The sequence below is a fragment of the Pinus tabuliformis genome, chromosome J, assembly GCF_031772625.1.
Source record: "Pinus tabuliformis cultivar Carrire ecotype Pingquan chromosome J, CPIR1, whole genome shotgun sequence".
Classification (NCBI taxonomy): Eukaryota; Viridiplantae; Streptophyta; class Pinopsida; order Pinales; family Pinaceae; genus Pinus; species Pinus tabuliformis.
In genome coordinates this window covers 450,955,310-450,974,966 of record NC_142295.1, presented here as the reverse complement: position 1 = coordinate 450,974,966, position 19,657 = coordinate 450,955,310, and the positions used below count along the sequence as shown (strand labels likewise).

At 39.3% G+C, this 19,657-nt stretch overlaps 1 protein-coding gene across 4 annotated transcripts in view; it reads left to right on the top strand.

Moving 5' to 3' along the window:
- Positions 1 to 19,657, top strand: part of LOC149227762 (TLD-domain containing nucleolar protein) — a 167,959-nt gene that overhangs the window by 106,678 nt on the left and 41,624 nt on the right. For 3 of the 4 annotated variants that reach the window (XM_089377918.1, XM_089377916.1, XM_089377917.1), the window contains 2 exons: positions 13,953 to 14,040; positions 14,254 to 14,338. The exons of the other annotated variant lie outside the window; for it this stretch is intronic. In XM_089377918.1, coding sequence (XP_089234044.1) covers positions 13,953 to 14,040; positions 14,254 to 14,338 — 173 coding nt within the window. The remainder of the gene's footprint in view (positions 1 to 13,952; positions 14,041 to 14,253; positions 14,339 to 19,657) is intronic. 4 annotated transcript variants of the gene reach the window in all.

Sequence of the window (19,657 nt, the reverse complement as noted above, 5' to 3'; positions counted from 1 at the left end):
TTTTAAAGGATAAGAGATTGAGATTGTCAGCACCTATACATACTTGGGAGTTTAGTTCTCAGGGCCTCACTTCAACCTGCGGCCAGCCCTTCAGCCTCGGACCAACAAAGGGTATGGCTCCCTAGCCCTTCTGGAGAGGCAATGTTTCCGGCACCATTTCCAGGACATCTCGTCCAAAATGAGCATCATGGACACTTTGATTCGCCCCACAGTGCTTTACGGCTCAGAGATTTGGGGTCCCTCTCTCCTAGAGTCAGATTGGGCCTCAGCAGAGCAGGTCCAGACCCTCCTTTTGCGCCGTTTCATTAGGTGCAAGCAGACAGTTCCTCAGCACATCATTCTAGCAGAGTTCGGGGCTCAACCTTTCCGCCTAGAGGTGATATTCAGGTTACTGTCGCTCCTGCACGAGCTCCAAGGCCTGGCAGATACGAGGACGAGGAAGGGTCGTGACAGATACCCATATTTAGCATATTGCTCCTTGGAGAACATCGCCCGTATGCAGACAGGCCGATCCAAATGTTGGTACACTGGTGTGACAGAGCTTCTGGAGGCTTCAGGAATCCAGATTGACCATCTCCCTCCTTTTCAGTACTCTCTGAATGCTCTAGGCCACCTCCTCCCCAATCAGCAAGAGCTGAATAAAATCATTAAGGAGGATATTTACAGACGATACATTCAGATTACATGGACCAATCCTCCCAATGGGTTGCGTCCAAAAATGGCCTTCTACGCGGAGCATTGCCTGGAAATCAGGGATGGGCTCATCATCAGACCCCAGTACACGTTCCAACATTGGATGCATGCCCTTAGAATCCCCCTCGGGCAGTTTAGAGTTGGGTCTCACAGACTCCGGGTGGAGACAGATCACCACATCAATAGGGTAGATAGGATTTGCCAACTCTGTCACTTACAGGAGATAGAGACAGAGACACACTTCATCTTCGGATGCCCTGCTTACTACAAGATTCGAGGTCGTTTCCATTGTCTCTTCAGGTCTTCTCAGACTTTGACCAACTTCCTTAGATATGTTGATCTGAGATGCCTTACACTATCTCAAAGAGGCCTTTAGATTTCGGGCCCGTTTTCTTCAGCCCCCACTAGATTGGGCACCACGCAGAAGATCGCGGACTTCTTTAGGGTGCTACCTTCAGCGCGGGGCACCAAAAGAACCATTGATCAACCCACAGACACTGAGACCATATCAGTGCGGTCCCGAGGGGGCCGACCCACCAGACTGCACCAGCGCTCCAGGATTGGATCCACGCCTGGGAGGCGCCCTAGAACCTCCAGGCGGCAGCCCAGTATACCCACAGGACAATAGACTTTGACATGCTTCTCTCAGTTTTCTTCTCTCGACCTCGGATGTTAGGAGTAGGATCTGGACAGGAGACCCCTGCCTTTTCTTCTCCTTCTTCTTCTTCTCCTTCTCTGCTCCATCGCAGTGCTTTGTTTCGAGGCCGAGAGCTTCTAGCTTCTACATTTACATTTACTTTACTTAGATTGTAGATGTATTTTCTGCTTTTTAAAAAGAAATGTTAAAGGGGACCGTTTGGTCCACTGGCTTGGCATGATGTAATCATTGTAACCGACAGTCCCGTTGACCTCTTATGGTCATTTGTTGGACATTAATAAAATTATCTTATCTTATCTTATCTCTCCTCAACTCCTCTTGCTTAAGAGCTGCCCACATTCCATCCTAGTCTGACAAAGTCGCCCTGCCCAGGATACTCTGGACAAAAACTTGCCACTCCTCAGATACTGAATTTAGGGCCAGTCTTACCATCTCAGAACCTTGAGTTGTTGACCCCATTGCTGCCTGCTCGTCTCGGGTCTCTTGAAGCTTAGTAAGGAATGGATCAATGCATTCCCCCTTCCGCATTTGCATAGATCTCATCTTCTGCTCCAAGTACATCTTCCATTGTTCGGAAGATCCTTGATACAACGTCGACAATGCATCACACATCTCCTTGGCAGTCCCTCTACCAACGATGTGACAGACCACATGATCCTTCACTCCTTCGAGGATCATTCTCTTTGTCTTCGCCATTTCTCCCTTGTACTTCTTGAGCGGATCTGGATCCGTGGGCACAACAACCACACTGTCGACGTAGGTCTTGAGAAAATGTTCATCTAGAGGGCATGCCATCCTTACCTTCTAGATCACATAGTTGGAATCTTGGATGCACCATCCAACTGATCCTAATCTCTCAATCCACTGGCTACCATCTCTGTCTACCATCTCTGTCAATCAAAAAAGTTGAATGACCTCATCTCTCCTTTGCGCTGCTACTGGGCTAGCCTACGCACTCCCTGTTGGAGTCAGTGGATCTGCTGCCATTTGCTATTGCTCAGCAAATGAGAATTCGAATTCCCTGGATAGGAATTCTCTGAGGAAGAAATTCACTCAAGTGTCTCTTTTCTTCCTTCCGACGTCTTTCTGCCTAGCAACTGCTTGTAGAAAACTACGTCACACAAGAAACACCTCTTCGCTGAAGCTACTGCTGCGTTACTCCCTCTACCGCTAACAGATTTCGATCTAGAAATCCTACCTCTTTGTCGACTGACTCAGAGAGATATTTACCACGAAAATCTAGTCCTCCTAGCCTAAACTGCGCAATTCCTCAGAGGATTCGAATTGCTGCCTCTGCAGGAATTTCGAGCTCCCTTCCTTCTTCAGCGTTGGGCTCTTCTGGTACTGTTCTCTTGTTTCAACTACAACTCTGATACCATGTGAAAATTCCTAGACCGAAATCCCTACTGTAGCAAACTGATGTTACTTCTCCTACTTGTTAATCCATTCAAATTATTTACGGTGTTCTACTGTAAATATCGAAGTAAATACACTGCAACCTTCACCTTTTAATTATTATATGTAGAAACAAGAAACTGTACAAGAAAGAAATACACAACACATCTACACAATTATTTTTGATCAAGTGTCCCTGGAAAAACCCAGTGTGGGAAAACTGGTGCAGCAATTGAGGGTTTTATTATTATATAGTAGTAATTTCTGAATACATTCTCTGGATGCCCTCCTGGCTATCCAGTACAGAGAATATCATCGACAGATAGATAAGTGAGATTACCTCACACTATCACTGGAGATCTTACTGATCCAGCCACTAAATGAACGACCCCTAGCAGTCTCTGCGCAGTCACTGCGTCAGCCCAGTGTCACAGCCTTTGGGGATTGCGTCACCCCTTCTGCTGATCAATTTGCTGCCCAGGAACTTCGATTTTCACCTCATGGTCTCACACCCCGACCTTTGGGCCTCTGAAATCGATTCCTGTAGCAGATTTCAGACCTCCTCAAGGCTCTATGCTGCCTCTGCATCAGCCTATGTTGTGTCTACATGGCCTTGCGTCAGCCTCTTCTAGCTTTGTGTTGCCTCTCCTGGATCTCTCTCTGCCTCCTCTGCTGAGTATTCCCAGATCAGGAGAAATCTCCAACTGGAACTATCCTTGCCCCTCACTGAGAAAAGCTCACTTCGAATTTCTCACTGACAGCTGCTTTGCTTCATAAATTCGATCTTCTGAACTCTACTCGATGTGTTCTCCAAGTGCCCCTCAAGCTTCTTCTTATATCTTTTTGTTGGACAACCAACGACCCAGATTAACTTCTAATCAATGGCTTAGATCATTTTGGCTTGATCCTTGTCTCTTCTAGATGTTACACCCACAGTTTAGCTTAATACCCATTAATGATTTTAATTTCCTAAGTTTAGGCTTAGGGTCCCATTAAAAATAATTAATTATTTTAATAAAACTGTCTCCGGGTGGAATATCCCAAAACAATTTATGGGTATTGGAGAATGCATGTGTCTAAGCCTCCCTGCAAATTTTGAGACTTAGAGCACGTCCGATGCTACCAGAAATCAACAGCTTCTAGGTTTTTCAATGAGTCTTCAATCCTTCTCGAAGTCTTCTTCTTCAATCCTTTCTTGGGAGTTTCCTTTTCCCTTCCCCTTGACAGGTAACTCCTTCTAGTGTCCATCCAACTGTCGTCCTTGTTCACCTTAGCTCTGATACCATGTTGGAAAAATTGATAGTGGCAACTATTAATCTTATTTTCCTTTCCTTAATATTTGCTTGTGAACTTATTAGCTTTCTTGTATTCTTTTAGTTAGATCTTTTATCAAACAAATATCAAGAACATAAACTGCAACAACAGAGGTCACAAATATTAGGCTCTCAGCTTGGGCAAACCCCTCCTAGGGGAAAACCCGGAAACTCTTCTCTTCTTAGATTCTGCTTCAAATGAGATACAAAGATCCAAACCCTAGACTAGTCCTTCTCCTAGTACCAAGTCAGCCCTTCCTCGAGTCCTTCCTTGATTCTGCACCAAACTGCTAAAAGCTGCAACATCGACCTGCCAACTTTGATACTGCCACTCAAACTGCAACTTCAACCCTGCAATTTCGGTCTGGCAACATCCAAGGAAACCCTAGATCAACCTCTGCTTGAGACCTTCCTGGAGCAAGACAACTCCTCCTAAGGTCAACGAGATCTATACATAGTATCTTTCCTTCAGCTACAAGACGCCTCACTTCGTCTTACTGCAACTCAATCTCGCAATTTTAGCCTCCTTTTGTTGCACCATAAACCCTAGAATTTCGCACGAGTGAGAGAGATAGAGCACAAAAACAAGAAAATTTTGTCCTTCCTTCTCTTCCTTGGTTTTCGCTCTCCTTCCTTCTCTTCCTAGCTATAGATCGAACTTCTTGTTGTGATATCGAACTTGTGGAGTAAGTGAGTCCCAAATGAGGTCAAGTTGCTTCTTTATATAGTCTTCTTAAGGGGTCAAATTCCCTCCTTTAGGTCGACTTGATGTTCCTCGGGCCGACTTGTACTTGGGAGCTTCTAGGACTTTCTAGACTCAAAATAATTCTTTTTAGCAAATACATTTTGCTCGGAAGGGTCTTATAAACATGATGTTGGCTGTTGTGACTCATGACAATAAATCATAAGGCCTAACAAACCCTAGAAGCACGAAGAACATGCTTTTACCTAAAAGACCATCAATAATGAGCATGAAACACATGCTTTAACAATAATAACTTTTTCTTTTTCTTTTCTTGTTTGTTAAATTTGATACATATTGAAATGAGTACAACAACTATGAAGACCGAAACTAGTTACATCTCTCAACACGTGGTACATTTGGATATGGTTTGAGACATGTCTCAGGTGGTGAAGTGAGGCTGAAGGGATATATGAATTTAGATTGAGCAGGGAGTGCAGAGGACAAAAAGAGCATCTTGGGGTGTTGCTTCAGCTTGGGATCAACTATGATATCCTAGTTTAGCAGGAAGCAAAATTCTGTCGCACTCGGTACAACAAAGGATATTGCAGCTAATGTTGCAAGTTATGAAGAAGTGTGGCTTTGGAAACTTCTTGCATGACTATTTGATCGAGTCACTTCATCTAAGACATGATGCAAAAGGGAGCAGTGAAGCTCCAATACATATCCACAAATGAGCATATTGCAAACATTCTTAGAAGCCTATGTCTAGAGCGATGTTTGTATACTTCAAAGCAAGGTTACTTGGGAGCGGGAGCGACATTTTCAGAAGCTCCCGGTTTGGGAGCGATTCGTGGAGCGATTATATATGTATATATATATTTATATATTTATATTTTTTATATTTTGATGCGTATATGTCAACAAAAGCATGTAGAATGATGAATTAGATATAAAAAGTATAAAAAACATAGATTGAACCCTATAACAACAATCATCTACATGTTATAATCATCATCAACCATGTCCACAAGTTAGTAACATGGTAACATACAACATATTGCGTCTCATGATTCATCAATCTTAAAGTTTCAAAATTCAATATATAACTTTTATCATCATTGATCACCAAAGTTGTACTTGTAAAGCTAAGTGTAACCATTACAACAAATAATATCTAACATGAAATGAAATGTTATAAAATGAAATGAAATGAAACAACTTTCAACTTTCATGAAGCATCATATTCATAATTCATTACCAATGAGTTATAATTGCCAACTTCAAACTTCAAAATTGAACTGTCATATATTATTTACAAAAATTATCATAATAAATATGAAAGAGTCAATAGTTATAAAAACTACTAGAAACTAGAAAAGACAAGTAAATCTATTATCTATTGCTAATGCTTGGGCCTCTTGCCGCCATGAGAAATGTCTAATTTTTTAGTCTTTTTGGAAAATCAGGATCTTTGAGATTAATATCACCCTCTAAGCATTAATATCCAGAGGTATCTTTGTCATTACCTTTGGATCCTATAGGGATCTTTGTCATTAATATCACCTTCTAAGCATTAACATAAGATAGAAAAAACATAGCATGTCAAGTCAAGATTTTGTTTGAGTGATGGGTACATTTTTAGTAGGGTCATGATAGAGGAGTTCGACAACCAATGTCACTAACATCAAGGTACATAGAGGGATTGGTGCTCTTGATTAAATACGAGTTCCATACCCTAATACATGACAAAATCCAATAGAAACATTGCAATCCCCCCAATCTTGAAATCCTGAAAAACTGATAAGTTTGTTGGATTTTGAATGAGATCTAAAATTCTACTTTCTCCATATGAAATCCAATGAGGTTAGAACCACTCTCAAACATCCTAAGTCATTTCATGGTAATGTTAAAAATTTAAGTAAAAGGACGAAAATGAAGATTAAGGAGAATGTCACTTTTACTTCAAGAATTTAACATTACCATGAATCACATATCAATACTAGGGCCATAGGCTTGATCATTAGGGTGCTCCACTCAAAAAATCTTTGTTTCTTTGAAAAAAATTGCATTTGGAATGTTATTGCAAAATGTTTTTTGCAAAAAAGACTAGGGAGCTCCCCTAATTGCTCCCTAAAAACCAGGGAGCGTTTTTTTTAAAGGAGCGCTTTCCTGACTAGCTCTCGAACGAAGCGCAAATTGGGAGTGGGTTCGTTGGGGGGGTGGTTCAAAGGCGAAAATGATATAATTTTCTGCTATTTAATCTTAAGGCAGAGAGTGGAATTTTTCAAACATAGCCCTAGAAATTTGATGATAACGTTGTGCTGTGCAATTTGTTTTGTTGTTGAATCTTAATTTTGAGCATTATAGTTGGTTGGTGTTACTGATAAAATTAATTGCTTAGTTGCTATATTCTGTTGAATGTTGAAACATATACGGCTATTATTGGTTTGCTCTTGCTGGATGTTATGTCTGCAAAACAATAGGGATCTATATGAGATGTGCAAAAAAATACAAAGAAGAGACATTAGCCAGAGGCTAAGCTGTCAGAAGGCTGCTATAAGAAACTGAGAAGACTATGAAAAAGAAGTGCATACCTACCTCGACGAGCATGATTGTGAGACATAAGAGCAAGAGGACAAGGAGTATCCAGACTAGCAAGCAAGGAAGTGTAAATAGCTGAGGAACATTCCCAAGAATCAACATTGTTACGATCATAATTTTTGTGGATAACGTTGAAAAACATTGGTGATAAAATGCACGTAGAATTCAGACTGCAAGAGTGTAACATGCTTTTAGTGATCGAATTCACATGTAAAGAATGACATTGTACTAAAACACTGAAAACACCTCTAAACTATGACTTCGACTCTAGATGTTAAAAAAATAAAAAATAAAAATGAATAATTTTGTGTTTTTTTTAATTTTGCCGACTTTTTCCAAAAACTCCCGACTTCAACGAGTTTTTCAACTTTTTGACCCTTGCTGAATTAATCCCAACTTCGATTTTTCCACATTGGTAGAAACTATAATGAATGACAAGTAACACTCATACTAGAAATTATTATGCATTAAAGCAAGAAAAATTGCAAGACTAGGCCCATAGATCAGATATTGAAGCAACATTGATGTGGAGAGAGAGAGAGAGACACCAAAAGTGCTACATGCAGATTGAAAGTTACTATTACATAGTTGCTCAACTAAATATTTGTGTGTATACTGCAAAACGAAGTGAGATACAAGTATTTTGAGATATCCAATGAGGGAACACAACAAAATGTCTTGAAGAAATGCCATCACGTCCATCCTGGATATCTGTAGATGGCCACTAGGGCACAAGTCTATGTTTTACACCAATGTCACCATTAATTGCAGAGTGAAGATCAAAATATGATATGTGTCAATGATATGTCTAGTAATACCATATATTCTCAACAATGAAAGACAATGAGACAACAAACACAGATTTTGATGAGGAGCAACCGTGCAAGCTCAAAAGTTGTTGTAAACACCCGGGGGGGGGTGTGAATCAATATTTCTTAGCAATTAGCACTTTATTAATATTTTACAAAGCATTAGTTAATCTTCAGCAATATTATTATAATTCAGTGTCAAATAGCAAAACTAGTAAACAACACTATACAACAATGCTAAAAAATAAAACAGTAGACACAAGATTTTTAGGTGGAAAATCCACTCCGGGTCAAAAACCACCGAATGCTTCCTAGTAATTATCTTCTCTCCATTAAAAGAAAATTAATTCCATCAAGTTTTCATCCACAACTGAAGGAGGCTCCAACCCCCTGATTTATAGGCTACAACCTGTAGGGTGCTACTACACCTTAATAACTTGCTGCAACTGGAAGGACACCCCAATGCCTTGTATGTCAGACCACAACCTGACGAGTGCCCCAACACTTTGTTTACTTGCCATTGTTGGAAGGATGCTTTATCACCATGTAATTTATCAGCCCCAACTGAAAGGACACCACAATGCCTTGTGCAAGCTACGACCTGCCCTAGCACCACCCTGCCACCCTGAAGTGTTCTCAAGCTCCAACCTAAAGGCAACTCCAATCACCTGCCTTGCACCACCTTGCCACCCTAATCAACAGGTGGACCACGTTTCACAATTTTCAGACTGGATCCCCTTGTGCTCTGAATCAATATAAGATAGTTGAATAGAAGATATTGTTGTACTGTATAACCTGTCAAATCTTGGTAGCCATTGATCACTGTACAAAACTATCCAAACAAATCACTGCACTATGCTGCACAAACTGATCACTGCATTGCACATCAAACCCTGCTGCCAAATCAACTGACAACTGCACAAACTAACCACTACTCATCATTGAACAACCTGCTACCACTGACCACTGCACATCACTGCATGCCGCTGCTCAAATAGGCCATTGTACATTACTTTTGAATCAGTACACTGCACATGAATAAATGAGGGTTCATGTGCTCACAACTCTGGCTACCATCACTGTATTGAACTGCCTGTACTACTGCAAATGCTAAATCCAAATGTCTGATAATGGCATACACCAAGATGCCTCAGGTCATCCTTATGACCTGCTTCCAATGCTCTCAAACACTGCCCAAGGAGAGCTACTAGCATATGTCTAAACACTCCTGCTCAGCTGGTCAAACCCTGCTATCCATCTTTACGTCAATATGCTGTACAACTGGATGATATTGCCTTCAAAGACCTGCTACCCTGTAGGGTCACAATTATGTTACTTACACAGTACACCCTCTAAGTCATCATAGTGGTCAAAGTATTACTACAGTCAGATCTATAGTTAAAGCCATGCTTATGTGTTAATGTATGTCAAATCAACCATATGTCATCTCTAAGGTCAAGTCTTCAAAAACTATAGTCACATCAAATGATAGTACTACTGCAGTGCTTGTATGTCACTTGTTTTCCTAGAATAGTCACAGTGATATTTTATTTAATGTTACTGCTATCATCAAGTGCTGTTAGCTTATCATAAGGATAAGTCCAGTCAAGTCAAGGTATATGCTAAGTTATTATGTCATGTCACTAATTCCCATCAAGATCTAGAATCCAATTCAATTCACTGATAAGGTCACTGTACAATATCATAAGGTACACAATCATTTGTATGTCAAGTCACATCAAAATCTAATGCTCAATACTTATCAACATAACTTATGTCACTATCAATATGTCAAGCTGTCATACACAGTTAATGTACATGTTATCACAGTCAATACAATCAGGTTACTGTATTATTGTTACAATCCTTAATTCATCATAGTGAATGGCATAGTTTCGCTACTAAATCATATGAACAATAGCACTGCTGCCATTACATCAAGTCAAATCAAGAGTTATGTCAAATCATGTCTCTGTTTCACTAGGACAATACATCACTTGTTAAGTTTGTATGCATCACATAAATAAAAAATGTTCAGGGTCAATGATTGGGTTATTGTCTTTGGTTCTTGAAGTTATTCAACTTATACACAATGATATTACAGCATGAATTACTGTCATATATTGACAACTGTAGGTGAATAAACTTCCTATTCACTGTTTACTTTGTTGAGTACCTTTAATTCTCAAGAGGAGACATCACTGCCGAGATGAGCAGGTCAAACCCTTAATCATTACAAAATTCTGAACACTACAAAGAGTTGCCCAACAAATTCCAAATTCAATGCAAAATGAAGTGTGTACAAGAGGTTATTGAATAACCTTCAAAGAACAAGAGATGATTTTACATCTGATATGACTTTCAGATTCTTGAGCCAAATATAGGGATGTAACTGATATACTATATATATATATATATATATATATATATATGAGAACTGTAGGCACGCTCTTATGAGTTTCACGTCTGAATGTGATTAGGAGGAGTTTCTAATTCAAATATTAGTTTGAGAGACCAACTGCAAGGGATAGCATTCATCAAACTATCCTAGAGGTCGAATCTCATAAGTCTGCAACAGTTGCCCTAATGACTGATCTGCCCAATTCAAGGTGAAACCAGTGTTGCGAAAATCACGATTAAATCGTGATTTTTGGAAAAAATCGCCAAAAAACTGTAAAAATCGGAAAAAATCACCAAAAAATCATGAAAACTTGCCAAGATTTTTTCCAAAATGAAAAAACTAAGATAAAAATCGCGATAAAATTGTAAAAATCTCCAAAAAATCATCAAAATCATCAAAAAACTGTGGATGCTTTAGATACTTAAAATGATGATTTTTTTTGTTTGTTTTTTTGTAATGTTGCCGATGTTTTGCCGATTTTTTCACGATTTTTTCCTTTTTTGGACCCTTTCCGATTTTATCTCGATCGCGATTTTCGCAACATTGGGTGAAACTATATAAATTTCAAGAGACAAAGCTTAAGTACTTTCACTGTCCTGTAGGATGAATTCCTTAAGAGGGCCAAGGTGTATGTTTCATTTGCTTTAGGTCTGTTGTGGAGAAGATCCAGATCCGTGGTTCTTGAAGCAGTCCTTGATTAGGTCAAGATAATGCCCTAGAACGAAATCTCGCTGCCCTAACACAGAGGCCGAGATACTTTTGCAAAGCAGCTTAAGGCATGTATAGCAATGTAATGTACCCATAGGAATAAACAAGCCTGCGGCCTAGCCTTAAATGAATACCAACAAAATCAAAAAGAAAATTCCATAATCCAGTGCTAAAGAGAAATTAAAGAGAAAACATAACTTACTCAAGGTACTTTGCTTTCTTTCAATGGTGAGTCTAAAGGAAACGAACCTCTGAAAGACCACAAAACTGTGACAAAAAAAACCCTAACTCTGAAGTTTTTTGTTGTCCTTTGCCTCAGATAGATCAAATTTTTCTTCCTTAGATAGGCCGAATTTCAGAGCAATTAAAGACGTAAGATAGTAGTTGAATTGTTTGAGTTTTGAGGGTACATTAAATGTCTTTTTTACAGACAAATGTTAGGCATATGAGGGGCTTCACGCAAATAGATGTTGGAGATGACTTGAGCCCTAAGATACTTTTAGAAAGATTAATTCCTTTTTAATAATTACTATTAATTGCTTGTCTTTAATCCTAAGGAAAAGATCATTTCCCTTATGGTTAGGGATTTGGCCTTTTTGAATAAGAAGGGATACTTTTTGTGGATGCTAACCTCTTTTAAACATGATTTCTCCATAAAACACGACAAGAACACATCTGCTTGATATTAGATACCCACAACTAACAAAATGATACCAAGTCACCACTCCTTGGGGTTTTAGCCCACAACTGGGGTTACCAACTTCAAACTCAATTTTCTCTCAAACCATGAGGACTTATGTGGTGTACCACATACCAACGGAAAGATCTCGACAAGGAGAATCCAATGACGTAGATCTCCAAGTTAAACTCAATGGTTTGACCCTTCAAAAACCCTCGACAAGGTTGGGGTACATCCTTAGTCCAGGGAACCCAAACCCTAGGACATGGGTTTTCAACCCTCCAATAGTGGAGCTGCCATCTTGATGTACTCCGACAATTACTAAGAAGTGTTCATTAATAAATTGACATCAATGACTGGTGTTTTTAGTCAAAGTCAGACCATTCAAACCCTAGGGTTGACATCAATGACAACACCATCCAAAATACATTTCTGTTTTGATATTCATGTTTGTAAAATGCAAAACATCAGTAACTTCCTTTGAAAAATTTAATGGGCATGAATTTATGAAGTATTGTTTATAAGGTTAGAGTCACATTTGTTTGGGGATGCACGACTGAGTTGGCTCCATAGTATGTTCATATAAGCAATTATAATTTATTTGAGAGAAGTGAAGTGATATAGAAGGAAAAAAATGAGGTATGTCTCCATCTATGTTACCAATGATGATATTGAGGATGGTGTCATTGATGACAATGACAGTGACCATGGTTGATTGCCTACCTAAATGGTAACCTATTAGGCAGTCCTCTAATCAGGGGGGAGTTTAGAAGGGGTTGCTGAATATGGGTGGTTTTTTAGGACAAATCTTAGTACTTACCTTCAACATGAGGGTGATGGCAAGCAATGATGGGTGGCTTGATATGGATATCTGCATATGGGAATTCAATGTTTAACATGTGGATATGTGAGGATGATGGCAACCTAATAGACCACCAATGATTAATTCCAAATCTATTACAGTAGAGAAGAAACAAACAATTTTTGGTCTCTGATGATGACATGGCATGTATCCAAGTGGCTTTCGTAGAGAATCAATGAGAATTGTGGCCGGTGAACCAAATGTCTTGATGAATGCAAGCATACCCATTTTCAGTCTTCATATATTTTGTAAAAAATATTATGTAGCCATCCTTTTGTTGTTGTTTCTTTCTTGGTTAAGTTGTTCTTTGTAAAATTATTTGTGTTAAAGTGGATAATAACCTTGAAATTTATTTTTGGTATTAAGGGGGATTGTTGGTTAACACCACTGAATAAATACTAATGTTTTGATAGAGGTCACAATTAAATGGTAGTGACATAATGCTAAAGCCTAATATTAATGTTACTAGCTACATGGTAAGAATCTAGATTGAGTCTAGTGCTCTCTAACTACCACACATACAAATAAAGGTGTGTACATTGAGAATTTTAATTATCAACAATAAAAGGTATTTTTACTCTCTCTCTCTCATTTACATGTGCATCGCTTCCTATAATGAACATTAAGTCCATGGTATAGATCCCTTAAACTCAAGCACATTGGTTTTACCCTAAATATGTTCTCTATTCCCAAAATATAGAGTTTTTTTCAAGTAAATCTCAAACATGTGAATACACACTTTAAATCCCCAAAGGCTTATATACACACTTTAAATCCCCAAAACATCAAATTAGCCTGCATGCTTTGGGTCCAAAATGGAGGGTTTTTACCTAAAACAAATGAATTTGACTATATATCCAGATTCCACAGTTTCAGACTTGTATTCTAATTCTAAATATTCAACATTAAAGGTATATTTGTGACAATAATATTAGCTATATTTTAATATTCGTAACTGATAAAAGCTTGATGTTTCACCAAACCTAAGTACAGAATAGTGGACAGATTCACCTCATTTTTCATACTAAATTTTGATAGGATTATCTTTAACAGTTTCCCTGTTACCAGTGATATGTGCAAGAACGTTAAATTATTTCCAGATTAGTAACTGCTGACTATCCCAACATTATGATTACTACAATGCACAGGTGCAAACAGATACTACTATTTGTGTATGAATGATTTGTTGGCATTTGGAGGAGGTGGCAACTTTGCACTGTGCATAGATGGAGACTTGTAAGCCACTGTTCTGATTCCTTTTCTGAGGTTATTATTCAGGATAATTGTCCACAGTTACTTTAGAGAATTCCGCTATCAATATTAAGATCCTGTCAATGTGATGAGAAATCTAGTGTTGCATTTTGGTGTAGACAGTAAATTTGAGAAAACTGCATTGTAGCTTGTGATGTGTTTATGATGAGATCCTGATTTTTATATTTCATTGAGAAGGTTAAGTGGGACAAGTGGACCTTGTGAAACCTTTGGCAATCAGTGTTTGGCATATTCCCCGGAGTTTTCTTTGAAAAATGTTGAGGTGAGACTCTAATGGTTCCTGAAGTATCATTTCTTTGTTTTTATTTCTAGGCATCTGGGTTCTAAATTCTATTTTGAGTTCTAATGTAACATCATATAGAACTGCACTCAGTATAATCAAGATGCAGTTTAGAGGAAAATCTGATTTGTTATATTATCAAAATTTGATTTTCTTGCAAGTAAATATGAGAATGTAGGACATGGGGCACCTATTATTCTGCCATTTGTGGCAGGGATATGCTCACATTTTGAACCATATCCTTACCTGTTATCTGTGACTGTTCTATATTTTCTATGTTGCACGAGAACCTATCCCACACCCCGCCCCCCCAAAATAAAATAAAATAAAAGCAGCCTGCGTGCCCTGTGTTCTTGCATTCCGGGGAGTTGTGGACCCTTAGGAAACATCCCCAAACTGATGGGAACCTCATCGGGGACTTGACAACTTGCTGGCTATCCCCAAGACGTTCCAGGCAGATTTCAGGGATTTCTAGGAAAATTATAGGGATAACTCGGACATATATCTTCAATTTTGACAATCATGGACATTGATGATTGGACAATATGATCATTTTTCCCATCCATTATTTTTGTATTGCACTGAATCTAAATCTATTGTACAAGTTGCAGCTCAAAATATGGGTTTTGTATGATGGGTTTCAATTTGGGTTTTTGGTGATTTAAATATTGTATTTTTAGTGACAAAATTACAACAAACAAAACCACCATGTTAGGCAAACATGAACTGCAACATAGGGATGATCCTTGTGGTTATCGCTCTTCTTATTATTTTTCAGGTCATCTCAGCATTTACATATTGTACATAGGTTTCTAGGGATCCTTCAATTCCAATGCTTCCACCATCCCAACCTCAAGCATTGTGAAAACAATCAGATAGTAGTCTCTTGGCTTGGATACTAAATGTTTGAATAAATTCCTATTCAATCATCTCTTTCATCTAAGATATGAATCTAATCTCTTTACAGAACCAAGGTATTTTTTAGCAGTTTTCAATGTTAGTTTTTGGATATGGTAGTAGTGGATAGGTGTTCTAGTCTCGGTTCGTGTCTAAGAGGCTAAGGAACACGAGATCTCCAAAACCAATAAAAGGTTTTGCGAGAAATGACTTGGAGATGACTTAATTAAATTAATTAGCGAATAACTAAAAAGTTCTAAGTCTAACTTAGGAAAATTGGTTAATTAAAGGTAATTAATAAGGACGTTTGATTTTGCTCTAGATGTTTCTATTGATGAAGTCAAATTAATCTTAGCCATCGGTTGAGATGAAATCATAGCTGTTGAGACTCCAACGAGAAATTATAAGAGCAAGTCGAAGGGATTGGAGAAAGACACAAAAAATAGTAAATGAGTTGAACAGTTCAACTACTCAGTTGCAGGTATTCAACAAGGGTTTAGTTGATGCTAGGTAAAAGCATCGAAGCAGAGGATCAATAGAGATTTGAGAACAGGAGTTCGGAGGAATTTTCCTCAGTATTTTCTAGTGTCCGGGAGACAGGAAAGAGGAGGCTGAATATAGTAGTGCGAGTTAGCCAGATTTCCCAGTGCGAGTTGTTGAAGGAGCCACATTTCAGTTGGCAGTAGTTGGATCAGTGTCCCGAAGGCAGAGCGAGTGGGTTCTAGAGGTAGAGAGAGGCAGGATGACTTGCCAGGAGGTGATTCCTGGGTTGTACGATTTTTCTTCATCTAGATCTGCACATTCCAGAAAGAAGTGCGAATTCCAGATAAGGGTGCGAGTGGCTAGGAGAGGCTAGATCATTTGCAAAGGGAGACAAGGGTGCCTTCCAGATTATTTTGCCGGTGGAAGATTGTCGAACCTTTTCTAGATTGGCAAACAAATCATTGTATTCTTGAATTTGCTGAAGATAATAATAAAACCCTCATATGCTGTACTGGTTTTCCATTTGGGGTTTTTCCAGAGACATTTGTCCAAAAATAACGATGTTATTTTTTTTGTGTGTGTGAATCTATTTCTTAGTTCTGTATTTGTTTTCTGTAGTGTTTTATTTGTGAAGAATACAATAGTGAATTTATCGTTATTTGTCGAATAATAATTCAAAAGACAAATAAATTGCTAACATTTAGAAGATAAATCTCTAGTTTATTGCATTCAAGAAACTTTCACTTGGTATCACAACAACAAAGATTGGATCAGAGGCTCTAAAAGCGAAAGAAGCAATATTTGTGCAGTTTAGAGGGAGATCTGAAACACAAAATTCCAAATCTATGCAGGCCTGGCCAAGTAGTGTGAATTGCAGGAGAGGAAGGAGATCGATTTCCAATCCAGGTCGGAGGAAAAGTTTGATTTGCCTCAAAGCAGTAGTAGCAAGCAGTGTGGTTGCCGGAAAGGGCTTCGGGTGAGCATATCAAATATTTCGTAGAACAGATCTAGTGCAGTGATTTTGCAGCAACAGATCAACGAAGGGCAAGGAAGAGAAGTACACAAAGAGGAATTTTCCTGAAATTCTCAGAGGGTTTCCAGTAGCAAGAAAGGAGGTCGTGTTTTCTAGCAAGAGAAGGTCATAGCAGGCAGTGCGAACTGCCGGTGCGAGCTTGTCGATTGAGCCAATGCATGCTTCAGGGTCAGCAGTGGGTGTGCTAGTACCGAAATAGGTTCTGGAGGTAGAGTGAGTTGCCCAAATGAGTAGCAGGCAGTGCGAGTTCCGGGAAGAGACACCAGAGGTAGGTGTGAATAACTCAGAGCAGATCTGTGCAGTCTAGAGAGGAGTGCGAGTGCAGGGTGAAGGTCGCGTTAATTTTTTGCCAGAAAAAGAAAGAGATTTCACAGTTTATTAGTTCTCTAGTTTTTGAGTTTCACAGAGATGGTTGCAATAGGACTCTCAGATCAGGATAGGTTAGATGGAGCCTCCAACTTTGGCATTTGGAAGGCCAAGATGCTTTTCCTATTGCATGAGCATGGTCTAAAGGAGTTTGTGATATCAGTTGTAGCTGTATCAGTGAATCCTATCCCATTGCGTGATTACAAGAAGGAAATGGCCAAGGCTAAGAATATATTCTTAGATGGGATTCGAGATCATATCGTATCACATATTGCAGAGAAGGGAATTGCAAAAGAGATGTGGGACGCTGTCAACAAGCTGTACTAGGACCCTTCTGAGAGTCAGAAGATGATACTCAAGGAGAAGCCGAGGATGTCAAAATGTAGAAGGGCGAGAATGTAATGTCCTACCTCACCAAAATTCAGGGTGTCAGAGATGAACTTGCAGTTGTTGGAGAGAAGCCAGCAGAGGATAAGTTCGTGTGTATAACTTTGAACAAGTTTAACAAGGAATGGTGAACCTTTGTTCAAGTGATAACTTGGTTGTTGATTTGGGGTAGCATCGGATGTGCTCTAGGCCACAAATTTTGCAAGGAGGCTTGAGCACATGCATTCCAAAGAACGCAGAAACCGTTTTGCGAAATTCCATCCAGAGACGATTTTGTTAAAATAATTAATATTTTTAATGGGGTTCCTAAGTCTAAACTTAGGAAAATTAAAATATTAATGGGTATTAATCTAATAGTGGGTGAATCTTCTAGATAAAGACGGAGATCAAGTCAAAATGATTTGAGCCTTTGATTAGGAGTTAATCTAGGTCACTGGTTGTCCAACAGGAAGATATAAGAAGGGGCTTGAGGGTCATTTGGAAAATACACCAAGAGAGATCAAGAAATCGATTTTCTGAAGTGAGAAGTTCTCAGGAGGAAAATTCGATTGAGGAGATTTCTTGCAGTTGAGGGGCAGGGATAGCAGCTTCCGGAGAGAGAGATTCTTAGTCGGAGAATCATTAGCAGAGAGAGGCAGAGAGTGATCTAGTAGCCTTGACGTAGGGTCAGAAGGGCTAAGAAGAAGCAGCGCAGAGGGAGAGAGGGAAAGTCGAAAATCAGAGCAAAGAGTTAGTTTCAGCAGCCGGAAGCTGGGGTGTCAGACCGGAGGCTGAGAATAGTGACTCTGGGCTACTAATCGTTTCCCCAGTTGGGTGACGCTGTGCCTGAGAGGGTTGACGCTGGGACATCGTAGAGGCAGTGCAGGGCCTGCTAGGGGCATCTCATCCAGCAGCCAGATCAGTTGGGACTTTTTCTTAGTGATTGTGTGAGGTAATCTCACAAAGCTTCTGCTAGTATTTCTCATTGTAACTGAATAAGCCTGTGAGGTATTCAGAGATGTATTTAGAATTTGCTACTGCTTAATAACAATAAACCTTCAAAGCTATTTCTGGGGACTTTTGTCCAAAAATAACGGTTTCCTATGTGTTTCTATTTTCCTTGCTTAGTTTCTATGTTTCAGAATCATATTTAATATGGTGTAGGCTGCTTCAGTAATTTACTTCAATGTTTCAAGAAGAAATCTGAAATAAGTTTGTGATATAATTTACAATCTAGGTGAAGTAGATTCAGCTGGTTGCAGTAGGATTCCTGAGATTGTTAGATCTAGGAATTTTCACATTGACGAGATAAGCTACTAGATTGGGAACGCTTGTGGAGTGACTTCACTTAGGAGGAGTTGAGGCTTAGTCTCGTGGATGGTACTACTAGCAACAGTAGCAAAGGATCGAAGGTGGAGAAGGAAGAAGAAAACGTTGCACTTGCGAGGAAGGGAAAAGCGAAGAAGGGTCCTAATCAGGGACAAGACTCTAAAGGAGAGAAGAAGAAGGACCTATCGAAGGTCAAGTGCTTTGGTTGTGGTGAGTTTGGTCACTACGTCACCCAGTGTCCAAAGAGGAAGAAGGACAAGAAGGGGAAGCAGACAACAACTTTGACAGAGATTGATGACTTGTCCACCAGATTGGAGGATGAGTTCGCTATGTTTGCAACATTATCCTTAGATAGGGGAGGAGTATGATAGTCTAGTATGCCAATTCGGGTAGGATTTGAGGGAGGAGTATCAGGAGGTCTAAATCTAACCAACAAGGGCTTGATCAGTAGATCGAATCCAGTTGCTGTGATCTCTTAGTTGGATTATTACCTATTCTATAGGAGCCCAAGTGATAAAGTAGTAGGTGGATCGAAAGGTCAGCAATGTGAAAATTTCTAACCTGAAATTCTACTGCAGCAACTGATTTATTTCAACTACTTATTCTTCACAATAAGTTATTTACAAAATCCCTTCAGCAAACATTAAAATAAATTCTACTGCAGTTATCACATAATTACACAGAGAAAATAACAACGATATACATGCACAAGAACCAATCACATCAACACAGTTGTTTTTGGACAATTGTCCCCGGAAAAACCCAATGTGGGAAAACCGGTGCAGCGGATGAGGGTTTTATTAATCTTCAGCAACAATCGCTTTACA